General features: G+C 44.7%; 1 protein-coding gene across 1 annotated transcript in view; it reads left to right on the top strand.

The window, feature by feature from the left end:
- Col22a1 (collagen type XXII alpha 1 chain) overlaps window positions 1-16,814 on the top strand; it is a 241,795-nt gene that overhangs the window by 14,822 nt on the left and 210,159 nt on the right. The window contains 2 exon segments of the mRNA NM_001447163.1: window positions 7,865-8,027; window positions 10,230-10,796. Coding sequence (NP_001434092.1) covers window positions 7,910-8,027; window positions 10,230-10,796 — 685 coding nt within the window. The 5' untranslated portion in view covers window positions 7,865-7,909.

Here is a 16,814-nt window from a genome sequence, read left to right as displayed (position 1 = left end):
AGTATTGAGATACTTTTACATTAATTCTCTGAGAAATACAGTGTATTCACTGTATTTCAAACATTCACTCTCTCTCAAACCTTTTGTCTTTTCTCACTCAACTTTAAGATAATTTCTTCTTCTTCTTCTTCTTCTTCTTCTTCTTCTTCTTCTTCTTCTTCTTCTTCTTCTTCTTCTTCCTCCTCCTCCTCCTCCTCCTCCTCCTCCTCCTCCTTCTCCTCCTCCTCTTCCTCCTCCTCCTCTCCCCTCTTCCTCCTCCTCTTCTTCTTCCTCTTCTTTCTTCTCCTCTTCTTCTTTCTTCTTCCTCCTCCTCCTCCCCTCCTCCTCCTCTTCTTCTTCTTCCTCTTCTTTCTTCTCCTCTTCTTCTTTTTTCTTCTTCCTCCTCCTCCTCCTCCCCTCCTCCTCTTCTTCTTTTGAAGACTAGTGTGTGGTCATCCCACTAAACAGTCACATCATTAAATAAGCAGACCCCCACACCTCAGTAGCTCTAAAATGCCAATGACTGTGAAATAACAATATTTCCTAAGCACAGCAGAGCACATGCACATATGAACTCACAGTGTTTGTGAGAGCATACACAAGACCTCCACAAGCTCTAGTCAGACAAAAATCCCAGCAGAAAGGGCAGGAATATGTAATTAAAATACTTTTAATGTATTATTTGATAATCTCATACATGTATATAAGATGATTTCTTTATTATTATTATTATTATGATGATGATGATGATGATTATTTCTATTCTCCTCTGCTGCTGTTGCTTGTTTCCTCTTCCTCCCCATTCTCTCTGACTCTCCTGATTCCCACCCTGACACATTACCCTCCCAACTTCATGTCCTTTTATTTTATTATAAGTATATTCCATTAAGTCTAGTTAGTGCTGTCCATATATGCTTGGGTGTAGGACCATCCATTTGAGCATAGGAAGCCTACTCTGGCTACACCCTTAAAGAATGACTCTCTCTCTCTCTCTCTCTCTCTCTCTCTCTCTCTCTCTCTCTTGTAAGCTCTTAATTGCCAATAGTTCCTCAGTAAAGGGTGTATCATCAAGAACTCCTCCCTCATCTATGTCAGAGGTTTGGCTGGCTTGATTTCTATGCAGGGCTTATCCAGGAAAGCATAGTTACTATGAGTTTATGAATTTGATAAACCACATCATGTCCAGAAAACAGAATTTCACAGCACTGTTTCCCATCCTCTGTCTCTTAACTTCTTTCTGTCTCTTCTTTGTCAATGTCATTTTAATTCTTGGTGAAGGGTTGAGGGAACAGAATACATTTTTATATTTATTTGTTTTTACATATGTGCATATGCTCTATAGAGGATATATAAACATCTATAACTTATTTTTCTAAGCTACTTTAAGTGCACAGCTCAACACTACTAATTAGATCTCTGTGTCATATATCTATGGCCACTGTTCATCAGAAGAGTTCATGAGAACTTTTTCATCACCTTGGAGAACTGTCAGTCTCTTGAGTGATGACGTGAATCCCTCCACACTGACTCACACCTTAGCTAATTTCTATTGTAAGGCTTTTGTAGTTTTATGTGTACACCCCCATGGTTACAGTTGTTCTGAGTATTTTATCTTTCTTGATCTTGTTCTCCATGGGGTTTATAACACCCCTTTTTGGATCAGTCACATAGACAGTGCTGGAGTGCCAGTTTTTCATTTTATGACTTTTATGGATTTATTGGTTCTAACAGTTTTGTGGCTTCTCTGGTATTTGTGCAGATAATATCATATCATCTCCAGATTCAGGGACTTTGACTTCTTCTTTTCCAGGTTGGGTGACCTCTATTATTATTTTTTCATGCTGAATTGTTCTACCACCAGGTTGAATAGAGTTCTGTGGCAGGGACTCTTGTATTGTTTTTGACCTTAAAGGAAAAACAGTTAACATTTTACCATTAAGCATGATGTTGATTGTGTGAGTTCAGATTTGGCCATTATTATCTGGAGGAATCCCATTATGGTCCTAATTAATGGGGTGGGTGTTTGTATGATGAAGAGATATTGGCTTGGGTCTCATGCTTTGTTTATTTTTGTTTGTTTTGGTTTTTTTTTGAATCAGTAGGGGTCACATGTGTTTTCCATCCCTTTTTCTATTGATATGATTACATCAGATTTTTGTTCTTAAATAAGCCTGCTTCATTTTTACTCCATAGATCCTTCATAAAGATATGTACCTGTATATGTCCTGTGTGCACTGGGGAAGATATGCATTAAGAATTCTGAAAGGTTGAAGGACATAACTTGGAGGATGCCTAGTTTCCCCAGTCAGGGAAGTTATCAAATGTTATGAGCCATGGCAAAGAGAAAGGATATATCCTACCACTTTATCCACCTGTCCGCCATCTTTGTTATTTCCCCTATAGTCACTGGAAGGTTGCCACTATTGGATTTTCTACATCTCTGGAGATGATAGAGTATGGCTCAATCCAGGGGAGGCTTGGGTTCAGATCCCACTCTGCCCTCTTAGCTCTCCCCAATTTAGTGACCTGGGAAACTGGTACTTTCCGCCATCCCAGTCTCTACCTTTCCCTCACAAAAGTGATAGTGCCTGCCTTGAGAGGACACAGAAGAACACACCAGAGACAGAGTGTCTAACATATGGCAGGTAATAAATGGTCGCTAGCCATCTAAGTTCATAGCTCTCTGATGACATCCCTATTCATCTAACAAATGACTTCTCACCACTACAAACTACAAGATATTAAGATAACAAACTGGCATTGATACTGACTGGCTTTTGATTGTTCATCCGTAAAGTTAGCATTTATGGAAGTGCACAGCATTGGAACTGTCCTGGGCAACAATATAGACATGGCAGACAATTCCTGTGTTCATAAGGCATTGAAGGGTGGAAGAGTTTGGCAACCAGCAGACTTGCTTCTTCCCATGTTCCTCCTTCTTGGGCCCTCTGACTCTCTGAGCCCAGAATTGTGACTGCACTGCTTGTTCTAATTAGGTACAGCACCTTTCCTTTTGATCCTGCATCTGCCTTTTGATGTTTTCCATGTGCCATTATTAAGACCCTGCAAAGCTCAGGCAGTTGTCAGGTTGCCTTCTGTGCTTTGAGACAAAGCATACCGAGTTACACTGAACGTGGAAGAGTCCTGATTATAGAGTTAATTCACTGGTCCTGAGAGAAACTTCCGTACCTTTCTCCACAGGAACGTTCCTATGTACCTTGCCACCCTCTGAGGCCAGGCCAATGATGTTCCTTTTGTTCAGAGTTGTTACCTGCCTTGTATACATTTGCTTGCTTTCTGCTCAACTTTCCACACTCTACTTGGAAAAAGCTCAGGAAGTCTGACCTTTCCCCAAATGTCCTGGTGATAGGCACATACACTATCTCCTTGCTTATGTTCCCATAACTCCCTGGGCTTTCTTCTTCCTCTGCTCACTGCCCCGCCCTGGCCTGACATCTTATTAGATCCCAGAAGTCAGTGCAGACTTTTCCAGGATGACCCTGTGTGTTGTACCTATCTTTCCTATGCATGTAACAGGCGTAAGAGATATTTATTAAATGAATATAGCAATGCTAAAACATTTTTACAGTCCTTTCTTAATAGAGATGTTGGCTTTACAAACAATTTTTTAAAACAGACATCTACAGGCTGGGGACATGAATCAGTGGGAAATGTGCTTTCTGTGCAAGCATGCAGATCTGAGTTCAGATCTCTAGAACCCACAGGAAAGCTGCACACAGTGACATGTTTCTGAAACTGTAGCACTGAGGGTAAGGTGCAATTTGTTTAGATAGTTTATTTTGGTTCTTATATCTACCATCATTCTCCACCTCAATCCCTTCCAACACCCCAACACCAGGTAGGAGAGACAGAAGGTTAGAATAGAAAAGGGGCATGGACCTCTATATGTTATTTTCTGTTGAGTAGGGATTCAGTTCCTTGGGGCAAGTCCAATCGTCATCATCAGGATATCCAGCTGTCCAGTAAACTAGCAATAAGAAATGATCTAGCTTCAGTAGGGTTGTCAACAGGGGAAGCAGCTACTGCTGAATCTCTTGGGGCTCTCCCATGTATACTCTTTCAAGAGTTCTTAGAATTAAACTGTCTGCAGCTGGTAAAGATCATACTCCTCTTAGGGCCTGGGTGAGGCAAATAGTTGCTGTGAATAATCTGAAGCAGTCCCATATCCCACACCAAGATTAAAAAAAAAAACATGTTCATGTAACATACCTGGGTTTTTAAAGAAACCAAAATTCTCACTACACTTGGGTGGGGGCAGAGGTAGTAGGAACTTGAGAACTAGTCTAGCTGAAACTAGAGAATGCCCAGTCAGTGAGAGACTCTGCCTATACATACATACATACATACATACATACATACATACATGCTTACACACATACTTACAAACATACATACATACAGCACAGACCTCTGACATTCCTAGATGCATGCATGGGTGAGCACATCCCCAAACACAATTTAATACTCACATGTGCCACAGCATATATGTGTACACACACTCCAAAAATGATCTAGGATAATTTGAATATGCAGAATGGGCAAAAACATTTGAATAACAAACCTCATGGACCAAAGACATGCATAGAAAACAAGGAAGCGCCTATCCCATTTGAGTTGGAAAAGACTGAAGGGATGATCTCTCAGTGCTGTTGCTGATTATGCTGTGCATAATCACAGCAGTACCACGTGCTGTGGAGGGCAGAGGAAACTGATGCTGTTCTGGAAAATCATTTGGGAACTTGTGTAAGGGCCTTTATAAAATGCATAGGGCTCTCCAGTCACTCCCTATGACCATCCCATGGGGAAAACATTGTACATGAACAAGAATTAGGTACTAGAGTTTGCCCAGTGGTTTCCTAAACGAATCTAATGTCCCAGAGTAAACATTACAAAGATTTAAGAGCATTTGAGAAATTTGGAGTAGACAAGACTTCTTTTTTTTTTTTTTTTTTCGGAGCTGGGGACCGAACCCAGGGCCTTGCGCTTCCTAGGCAAGTGCTCTACCACTGAGCTAAATCCCCAACCCCCAAGACTTCTTAAGATACATCCCTGACATGGAAGGGAGAATGTCGGTGGCCTGAGCCTGGCCAGTAGGCTTTGACTTCAGGGTCTAGATCTAAGCAGGCTCACAGGTAGCCACAAGGCTGTCACCCCTCCATGCTGTAGCTCTTTACCTGTACAGTGGAGAGAGGTCATGGTACCAGCACAGAGCCTGGTCTTGTGGATCAAATAGAATGGAGCAGTGGGAAAGAGCTCACTCACAGGAACAGGCAAGCAGACCTCCTCACTGTCAGTGTCAGGCACTGGGAATATCTTTATGATTAAGGAACTAAAGATAAGGTTTGGGTGCTGCTGTGTCCATAAGAATGGCCTGGATGGTCCTGTCTCCCAGCCAACCCCAGCCTCTGTGCTCAGCTCTCTCCTGTGGCTATACCACAGGGTTATTAACTCCTTCTTCATTCTCCCTTCCTCCTTCCTTTCTTCCCTCCCTCTCTCTTCCTTCCTCCCTCCTTGTTTAGTTTCTTTCTTTCCCCTCCCCTATCAGCATTAGCTGAGTGTTACATTTTGCTGGGTTTTACATTGGTACCAGAGATACTAAGGCCTTTTTCTTCCCACACTTAAAGAGGCCCCTCAATACCACGGAGGGGGGATACTCATGGGGAGATGGCTGCAGCATGGCTCAGTGTCAGACCCCATGGAATCAACCATGCTTAAGACTCAGGGTGGGATATAACCAGCTTCAAGTTGCCACTAATTTGACAGGGAGGAGCAGGATTTGAGGAGGGGCCCTCCAGCTGTAAGCCTTTAGCCCTGTTGAGGGTTAGAGGGGATTCGAGAAGAGTTGTGATCTGTGAGCAGAATTGAGATGACCTATCTCCCTTGTGGTCATGAACAGCATGCCGTAGCCATTGGCATACAGATTCTAGACCACATCACTTTGGTGCCGTACCTCAGAAAACTGATATGTTGTAGTTTGGTGAATATAGGGACTAGGAGGAATTTTTGGCTTGAGGCTCAGGCATGTCCCTGACTTGTCCTCATCCCTACCAAAAAGCTGACTAAAAGCCTGGACTTAGTATTCATGGGAGGTGACTCTCAGAACTGCTGTTTTCAGTGTATGCGATCTTGGCTCCACCACTGCTAGTGGTATAGCTCCTTCATGGATTACTTATATACACAGTGAAGGTGACCATGCCAACCTGTAAAACATGAGGACTTACTGAAATCATAAAGGCTTCCCTCCATCCCTTAAGCCAAGGTAGAGACAGAATCCTAGGATGAGTGGTGCAAATTTCAGAGCAACAGGGTGGCATGGTTTGTCCTGGAGACCACTACTAACATTGTGTCTTTGTTACGGTTTCTATTGCTGAGGCAAAAACACCATGACCAAAACGCAGGGTGGAGAGAAAGGGTTTATTTATCTCATGCTTCCATATTGCTGTTCTTTATTGAAGGAAGTCAGGACAGAAACCATAACAGGTAAGGATTCTGGAGGCAGGAGCTAATGCAGAAGCCCATGAGGGTGCTTCTTACTGGCTTGCTTCACATGGCTTGCTCATTTTGTTTTTATAGAACCCAGGGCTACTAGCCAAGGGAAGGCACCACCCACAATGGGCTGGGCCCTCCTCTTTGATCACTAATTGAGAAAATGCCTTTACAGCTGGATCTCATGGAGGCATTACCTCATCTGAAGCTACTTTCTCTGCAATAACTCCAGCTTGTGTCAAATTGACACACAAAACCAGGCAGTACCTGTGTATGACTGAGATGAGATGGGCATAGACCCAAGGTTTATAGCACATGTATGTGTCTTTGTATGAGAGAGAGAGGGGGGGGGAGAGGTTCATTGGGAGGCAGCAGCCAACATACAGACACACAGACACACACAGGTACACACAGATCGAAAGACAGACAGACAGGGCATGATGATGGTGGATTTGTAGCTGCACTGTGCCAGTCTATAGACTGCAGTTTACACATCTCTCTTTTTGTCACACTAAACAAATTGTGAATATCACAATTTGTTCATAAACATGAATCACACCAGTATCTTAAAAACAAATAAGTACACTTGCTGTCAACTCATTCTCTTGCTTCCTGCTTGATGCTTTATTGTTTACTAATCTAAATTCTGGAGATATGTTTGTTTAGTATTTGAAACATTAAGAAAAATTCCCTTCCATTTAAATTTGGGGGATGGGTCCCTTGGAAAATTCGTATTTGCTACTCCAATCATAGGTACTGCCTGTGCATGCATACAGGATGAAAACCTATGCCCCAGTTTTCATGGTGGTAGGTGGGGCAGGGAGGCAACAGGGTGAAAGGAAGCCTATTGCTGAAAGGAAGGGAGGTCATTGTTCACTAGATACTGTTGATGGTGGCTCTCAGCCATATGGAGGGATATGCCTGGGGGACAGCAATGTCTGGGCTCAGTTCCTCCAGGGCTCTTGGTAAGTATGGCGTTTCCGCAGAAGGAAATCTTCTCTACAGGGGACATGGTACCTGTGGGAAACTGCTTGATAGTCCACAGCCACCATCTTGAGCCTGCTGGGCTGGTGAGATTGGAGTGGCTGGTCATAATAGATCTGGGGGTCATGCTAATTAGGGGACTTGGATGGTTCTAATGAAGAGATCTGGGAAGGGCACAGCTGTGGGTCACCCAGCTTCTAGACCTCATCCATGAGCCAGGAAAGGAACTGGCCAGATCCCACGACATCACTTTTCAGAAGGTTACACTATTGGCTGTGGGGAGAGTGAAGCTAAGGGCTGGAGATTGGCTGGCACCTGGATGTGGGTTTCCTCCCTTTTCCTTCTGACCCTTCAGCTCTGCAGTACTTCTCAGGGTGTGTTTTTTTCCACACAGGAAATGTTCCACTAGACTCCAGAGGTATCTCTTCTTGATCAAGATATGCCTGTCTCCAAGAGGAGGAGAGCCATGGCTGTCCCCCGAGGGAATCCTTTGGCCTGCCTTCTGTGGATTCTGCTGCTGTGTGGAGGGTATGGTAGTTGCCAGGCCCAACGTGCAGGTGGGACATGAAGTTGGAGACGGGACACTCAACTTCCGTGTGTGTGTGTGTGTGTGTGTGTGTGTGTGTGTGTGCAGGTGAGGGTGTGGTCCTGTGAATTAGCTCATGACTGACTGAGTATATCAGAGTGTCAGCACTGTAGCAAGTGTATCAGCTGCCCTTTCAACTGATGTGTGTGCAAGAGAGCAAAGAAATGTTAGAGTGAATGTGAGCATATTCTAGACTGTGAAAGACTGGACCTCTAAGAAAGAACGTGTGTAAGAGAATATGATAGCGTGAGAATTTATAAGGGAGGTATTAAGAAGTTTCTTCTCTTAAAGATTCATTTATTTTTATGTGCACTGGTGCTTTGCCTGCATGTCTGTGCAAGGGTGCCAAATCCTCTAGAGTCGGAGTTAGAAACCATTGTGAGACACCAGTGGGTGTTGGGAATTGAACTTGGGTCCTCTGGAAGAGCAGCCAGTGCCCTTAACCACTGAGCCATCTCTCTAGCCCTAGGTAGAGGGATTTTGTGGAGTGAGAGAGGGCGAGTGAGTGTGCAAATCTGGGTTTTGCTTTTTACTAATTTACAAGCATAAGAGCAAAACATATATAATAATAAAATTAATGGTTATTTCACAGCTCTGCATGCATTGGGTTTCCTCAGGCATACAGAATTTGCATATCTGCACAGAAGGGGTGGGAGGCAGGACTGAAAAGACTCGCCCTCCACGAACAGTACCCACACAATGTTGGACCCTGAGGAGAAATGCATCCCACCCCCCAGCCTCAACCCCTACCCCCTGCTGGTGGAGGGCTTCTCTTCTGCTCCCACTCTTCTGCCTCCTGTGGTGTATGCACCTTAGGAACCCAGCATCAGTGATTTCTATTTCAATCATTTTATCTGAGTGATACTACAACTTCTTCCTATGGCTTGATTGGTCATGCTACTTGGGTAATTCTCATAGATCTCTCCCCAATTTTATGAGTTTTCTGGGCTTAAGTCACCACATTTCCAGCTGATTGACTGGGAATTCCTTTGAAAGGCCCTTGAAATGGTGCAACAGATCTCTCAGTCCCCATTTGGCAGACAAGCACATTCCCTCATGCTCTCATGGGCAGATCAGTCTTCGACCATAGTCAACTTGATGTTTCACAAAATATGTTCTTTACAACCCTCATGTTTGTGCCGCGTGCACCGTTGCTGACTTTCCAAGTGTCTCATTTTGAATTATTCCAGCCAAGCCCCCTGTGTTTGTGCAACACTTTGAAGCTTAGAACACACCTTTTCTCAAACAACCTAACTATGGAATGGATGGGTGGACCCTATAATAAGGGTTTATTTAAGGGGGGATTTACATTAATGCTTTATTTGTTTAACTACAAAAACCATGTAGTTTATGTAGAACTATTTTTAGAAAATTTAAGCCTATGATGCATTCTGGAACTCTATAGGTATATTTAATTACATAAAAACACAGTTGATATTGTTTCTCATGGTAAAATACTCAAGGCAGTGGACTCTATGAAGTCATGGGAATCCACACGACCAGCCTGGAAACTTGCTTCTAGCATTCAGTTAGATGTGAGAAAGTAGACCATAGACCACCAGGCCTGACACATTCCCAACACTCACATGAAAGCTGGATACGTAATAGAGCATGCGCAGAGGTGGGGGAGGCAGAAAGATAGTTGGAGCTCAGTGCACAGGCAGTCAAGCCAAGCCCCAGAAACCTCCAGGTTCAGTAAGAGATCCTGTCTCAGAACACTATGAGAATACTAGAGAGGGAAACTCCAAAGTCCTTTTTTGGTTTCTGCACAAATACACTGTATACACAGACAAGTCTGTTCTCTCTCTCTCTCTCTCTCTCTCTCTCTCTCTCTCTCTCTCTCTCTCTCTCGCGCACACACACACACACACACAGGAGAGAGAGAGAGAGAGAGAGAGAGGGAGGTACTAAGAAAATAATAATCACTTTTTAACCAATGTTAAAGCAAAGAGCTTAACACTTAGTAAGCGTCCTGTGGATGTAAATCACGTCAATATGCACATATCCTCATATCCTCAGCTGGTCCTCACTGTAACTCTATAACATCTCCCTGCAGTGGGATGTCAGTAAGAGGCAGGGCAGGGAGGCTCCTGAGTCAAGTCTAAAGGAAGGAACTAAATCTGTAAGTTTCCCAACACTCATTCTCCTTTCACTCTTTCTCTCTCCCGTGCAGGTTGCAAAAGTGTGCAGTATGATCTGGTCTTTCTTCTGGACACGTCTTCCAGTGTAGGCAAGGAGGACTTTGAGAAGGTCCGCCAATGGGTAGCCAACCTGGTAGACACCTTTGAGGTGGGCCCTGGCCACACCCGTGTGGGGGTTGTGCGCTACAGTGACCGGCCCACTACAGCCTTTGAACTGGGCCACTTCAGCTCCCGTGAGGAGGTAAAGGCTGCTGCGAGGCGCATCACCTACCATGGCGGTAACACGAACACAGGCGATGCGCTGCGTTATATCACCAGCCGCAGCTTTTCTGCCCAGGCAGGTGGCAGGCCTGGGAATCGTGCCTTCAAGCAGGTGGCCATCCTGTTGACTGATGGCCGTAGCCAGGACCTGGTGCTGGATGCTGCAGCAGCTGCCCATGCAGCTGGCATCCGCATCTTTGCTGTTGGTGTGGGTGCAGCGTTAAAGGAGGAGCTGGATGAGATCGCTTCAGAACCCAAGTCTGCACACGTCTTCCATGTTTCCGACTTCAACGCCATTGACAAGATCCGTGGCAAGCTGAGGCGTCGGCTTTGTGAAAGTGAGTTGACCTGCTTCCCAGTGGAGCTCTGTCCCTTCCCAAGAACATCCCTACCTGCCACCTTAACAGGCAACAGAGACAGGCAGCAGTGTGCCAAGCTCAGAGAAGTCGTGGGTAGACAAGAAGCTGAGGCAGGACAGGGAAAGCCGCTATTCCCAGGGGCTAGCAAAGCCAGGGCAGAGTAATAGCCCACACCCAGCAGAGGCTGTCATCCAAATACCGCTTTGGTTTCTCCCTCCTTGAGTAGAGGTAGAAAGGACTTGGGGGTTAAAAGTGACCTGTTTCCTTTTCAAATCTAGCCTGCTGACCTCCCATAGTTTCTGAACTTAGAGGCAGAGCCTATCTGTTCTAATATATGGAAGTTTGTCGAGATGAATACAGTTTGGGACTGGACAAGTGCCTGTTTGAGTGGCTACCTTAATCTGGCTGTGTGCTATTTGAATTTTGTGAGCTCCTTACAGTAAAGAGGTTTATTTTCTTTCAGTTTTTTTTAAATTAAAAGAATAAAATTTCAAAAGTTAAAAAATGATTAGAGGCAGAACCTCTATTGGTCCTTAGCATGCTCTCCCAGGGAGTTCACTGAGTGATCAGGATAGAAGTCGGTGACAGGGTGACTCAATGCATTCTGCCTGGAACCGAATCATCTGTGTGTCCCAGGGGCTGGTGACCTTCCGGCATCTAAGGTGACCCAGCTCTCTAATTTGCTTGCCTGGAATCTGTTGAGGGTAGTGGGAAACTGGGGAAAAGCCTGGGCATGGAACAATAGCAGTCACACTGATACCGGCCTCAGGGTTATCCTTGAAGTCTGACCTCCAGGATTTTAGAGAGGCGATTCTGAGGACTTCCCTCACCAGCATGGGGGAGTGCAGAGAGAATTTTTTCTTCCCCTAGCCTGCCCTTGGTGTTCACCTCTCACCCCTTCCTGTGGTGACGTTTGTCCTTCTTGGATAGAAATACTTGTGACATTCTCCTCCAGGCCCAGCAAGGGCTGTGCTTTGAGGCTGGTTAGAGGAAGTACTGGGACCAGAGTCTGACTCTCTCAATGATTACTGTAGGGAATGAGCAGTCCCTGGATGGGAATCCTAATGGGTTCTCTGCCAAGGAACAGGCAGCCTTGGGGACTTGGGGCCTTGGGGCAGTAGATGAGATCAGAAGTGGGATAGATGGGAATGGCTTAGATCAGTGATTCTCAGTCTTCCTAGTGCTGTAACCCTTTAATACAGTTCCTTATATTGTGGTGACCCCCAACATAAAATTATTTTTGTTCCTTCGTAACTGCCATTTTGCCACTGTTAAAAATAGTAATTAAAGCATCTATGTTTTCTGATGGCATTAGGTGACCCCTGCAAAAGTCCTTTGAAACCCCAAAGGATTGAGAATGCATAGGCTTAGAAGGAACAGATCCTAAGAAGGGCTCTGGTTTGAAACCCAGTGTGAAAAAAACAGCTTATTCCAGAAACTAGTATGGCTCTAGATTTTCTTACCATAGTATGACTATCTGTGTTGTTTATTAAGCCAGGGTTTAAATGAAATGGGCACTTACTGAGGCTCTACATCTGTGAGGCCTTGTGCTGATTTCTGGGGCAGTAGACCCTGTGGTGATGGATCCTTGTCTCCAGCTTAATAAAGACACGTGAGCTATGCAGACATACAGGAAACCAAGCTGGAGCATCATGTATTGGGGGAGTCATTGCTGAGAATTTAGGATTCTTAGGGACTCTCTGAAAGAAATGTGCTCAGGATGATGGTGAATGCATGAGATTGACACATGACGTGAGGTGAGATTGAGGGATGCTTCATCAGTGAACTATGATACATCTGTGCACAGCTGTCACAGAGAACAATGACCTTGCTGACTTCCACATTTTAGGAGTGTGAGTATAGAAGGTTTTGGAGTGAAGGTGAGGACAGAGGAGCAGGCATCCAGCATGCAAGCTCAGGGTTAAGAGCTCCAGATGTCATCCCAGAACGCCTTGAAGTAGATTTCTGAGAAGCCAGAGACACCTGGTATTGACTACTAGCATTTTCCCATCTTGCCTGGCTGTTTAGGCTGGTTCTAGATCTTGACAAGGCTGAATGGGGGTGACAGAAAAAACCCCTCAAAGTGGCAACCCCACCAAATAGGGTGGCCTGGGAGCATGCTTTTCTAGCCTCTATCCTGCACAGGATGGCCTCCTCCAACTGTGACTACTGGTGAGGACTCATCACTATCCTTGCCTTTGAATCAGGGACAATGCTTCAGAGCACAGGTGACAGAAAACCCTGCTCTCTGTGGCCAAACACATGTTCCCAGATGTACAATGTGTATGCTTGCATGTGTATGTGAAGTGTCCCGTTTTAATTTTGTATGTTTGGTTGTGGTTATTTTCTCAGGAAGCAGACAGATTGTATTGGTAGGTTTTGTGGGGAGTGGGGGTGAGTTAGTGGGGCATAGGTAAGATAAAATACATTGCATATGTATAGAAAATTCTTGAAGAATAATAACACAAAACAATTAAAAAAACAATTTGCAGACATCAGCATTAGTACCCTCTCATCACTGTTTGTATTCCAAAATCATGCTGTAAATCTAGATATAAGAATTAGATTGCTTTTATTTTTAAGGCGGGTGGTCCTGGTACCCAATTGAACTATAACCTGAGCTCTGTGATATTTTTAAAAGACATATTTATTTGCTTGCTTGTTCATGTTTGTGTATATGCATGTGTGTGCAGAGGCACCCACCTGTGTATGTGCAGAGGCCAAAGGAGAGTGATTCCTGGCTTAAGCTGGAAGCCAAGAGGCCCCTGTGGTCCTCCTGTTCTGCCTACTGCAGAGCTGGGGTTTACAGGTATTTGGTATGTCGGTGTTGGGATCCTCACACTGCTCCTCATGATTGCACAGCAAGAGCTCTTCCCTGTAAGCCTGATGTTTACTTATAATGATGAAATTATGGTAATTCAGTGGCACAGTTAATGAAGCTGACCCTGGTTAAAGTATTCTTCAGATCCCGGAAGTTGTTCCCAGGGTGCCTTACACAAGTCTTTGAACAAAACCTATAGGAAACATCTATTTGTCATGCTTCACCACTACAAATAGACCATGTTATTTCTTTTATCCACCTGCCTTAGATGCCCCGCTTTCTGTCGTGTGCTTTATAATTTACTTGGAGTTATGTCTCTCCACAGCCCACGATGGTGATCCTCATATCTGTCCTGCAGATATTGGTCCTGTTCTCATAGCTTCTGCCTGGGGTTAGGCAGAGTGTCTCCATATTTCATACAGAGGTGGCAGGATGAGACCCATGTCTATCCTGAGACCCAGTGCTCTACAGAGCCCCAGCCTGTATCTAAACTTCACCAACCATGCAGATGCTCGATATGTATTTCTTTTAAAAGTTATTCAAAATATTTTTTGATGTCATTATATAATTGCATCATTTTCCTCTCTCCTTTCCTCCCTCCAACCTTTGCCAGTGGGACACTCCCCCCACTCTCTATCAAATTCATGCCTTTTTTCTTTAATTATTGTTACATATGTATGTGTTTAAATATTCACATATGGCCCACTCAACCCAGAGAACACTACTTGTATGAGTTTGTTTTCTTAAAGGTCAAAGGTCAGGTGGCTTCACAGAATAAATTCATGTCTCCCTCTGTTTCCAATTAGAGGCAATTGTCTACAGGGTGATGCTCTCTGCTGTGAGAAGCAGAACGCAGGTTTTTATTTTTTATTGGATATTTTTTATTTACACTTCATATGTTATTCCCTTTCCTGGTTTCCTGTCCATAAGTCCCCTATCTAATCTCCCCTCCCCCTTCTTCTATGAGGGTGTTCTCCCTTCCCAACCACCCCTACTTCCTACCTTGACATTCCCCTATACTGGGGGAATGTCCATCCTTGGCAGGGCCAAGGACTTCTCCTCCCATTGGTGCCCAACAAGGCCATACTCTGCTACATATGCAGCTGGAGTCATGGGTCAGTCCATGTGTAGTCTTTGTGTAGTGGTTTTAGTCCTTGTGAACTCTGGTTGGTTGGTATTATTGTTCTTATGGGGTTGCAAGCCCCCCCCCCAATAGATTTGATTGAAGGTGTTCTCGCAAAAGTTGTGCTTGAAAAATGTATGAGTGCGTGTGACTGTATGGGTGAATTCATGAGGGTACAAGAAACAGTCAGCTCTTTCCTGGAAGAAATGAAAAGGAGTCCCTACTCCTATATAGCCTGGCTGCTGCCTCCCTTGGCCTGGCCCCGTGAATGTGGACGTCCATCAGCCACCCCAAGACTCCAGGTGATGTCACTGTGCCTCCTGGGACTAGGAACAGGGTGCAGGGTTGAATGAATGGGCATGGTTGGAGAGGATGCCAACACAAGCCTGTCATTTCTCTTTAGAGTTCTGTGGCCTGCAAACTTAAGAGGGGAGGAGACCATTTCCTAGGAGGCCTGGCAATCAGTCTAGTTCCCATAGGCATGTCGTGGGACTGCTCATAGTTCATTGTCTAGCCCTGAAGAAGAAATAGGCTGAATATTTGAGTCTTCAATCAAATGATCATGCTCAATATATGGGAATAGAGAATTTCTATCCCTTCTTCAAGGGAGGGAGTTTTATACCAAGGAAAAGCCATAGTGAGTTAGAGAAGGTGTCAGGAAAAGGAGCGACGGATAGAACTAGATCCAGAAGCACACATGCTCACTAAGAGACCCTTGAGACCCTCAAGAAAATCCCATGGGCTTTCAATAGTCAGGATTCTCCAAATGCCTGAGAAGAAGTGAGATTTAAGTTAATGCTTAGCCACCCAAGGAGAAGGCAGTTTTTGTAAACACAGCTGGGAGATGAGGAGGAACTGGTCTGTTCTGGTGACAATTGAAACAAAATCCCCTTACAATCACTTCAAGTATAAACAAAGCAAAACAAAATAAAAAGGCTAACAATAACATAGTAGAAACATCTGGGGAGATCAAATCAAGGCACATCACAGAACCCAAACACCAGAAATAGTTTCTGCACATGGATGTCATCTGTGAGTGACATTGCAGCCTGAAATGAATGGGAGCCTTCCTGAACACGGACTTCATACTGACTAAGGATGTGAATGGAGGTGATGCTGAATGGGGTGCTATGATACTGATGGTGATGATTTGAATGGAGATAAGTCTGATGTTTGTGATGCAGAATGGTGTGATGCTGAATGGAAGTGATGCTGATGTTGGTGAAGCTGGATGGGATCTGGTTGCTTTCGAAGCGTATATTCCCTCATTTTCAGCTAGCGTAGCTTCAGAATGGAACGAGGGCAGCTTAAAGGGTGAGCAGGCTTTGGGGGATGCCCGTGGTGATGAGTCGTACTGCCCCCTTGACATTAGACATATCCAGAGGTCATGGTCTCAACTCCCTATTCTCCGTAACCTCGTGGGGTTCTCAGGAGATCCAGTCTCAGGTTCATGTTTCTACAGTGTGTGGGGTTGAGGCTGCTCTGTGGACAGGCTTCACCCAGAGCCTTAGCTGTAATTAAGAGTTTTCTCTACTCTGGTAGACTCTGTGGTGGTCACAGAACAATCTTTATATAGCTTATCTCCCATGTGAATGGGTCTCTGGAATTCCAGTATGCTGCTCCAGGAAGCCTCCACCTACTTCTATTCTGAGGAAAGGTTGTGGCGGTCCTCTCTCCTCTGTCCCTGTAGGCAAGGGGTGATGCTGGTCCTTGCTTTTCTTGTTGAGTTGTGATGCTGGTCTGGATTTGGAGAAGGGGCTGTCTCCATGCTCCCATGGTCCTCTAACCTCAAGACATAAATGCACCCCCCACTTACTTCTCATTTGTTCTCTTAGCTCACTTCCATGCCCAGTGCAACTTGGATCACTGCATGTCCCACTTGCTGGTATGACTAGGGGTGGGATGAGCGAGGCTTGTTCCCTGTGAGGGGGAGAATGAATCTGTCACTTTAGTGTGCATCTGGTGTTCTCATCCAAGAAAACCTACCCTGCATTTTGATTAGTGTTTGTCAACGTTGTCTACCCTCTGAGGTAGTACTCATTTGCCATCCAGT

The sequence above is a fragment of the Rattus norvegicus genome, chromosome 7 (assembly GCF_021556685.1).
Source record: "Rattus norvegicus strain SHRSP/BbbUtx chromosome 7, alternate assembly SHRSP_T2T, whole genome shotgun sequence".
Lineage (NCBI taxonomy): Eukaryota > Metazoa > Chordata > Mammalia > Rodentia > Muridae > Rattus > Rattus norvegicus.
Note: the sequence above shows the minus strand (reverse complement) of the source record. Positions and strands in the feature narration are given on the sequence as shown.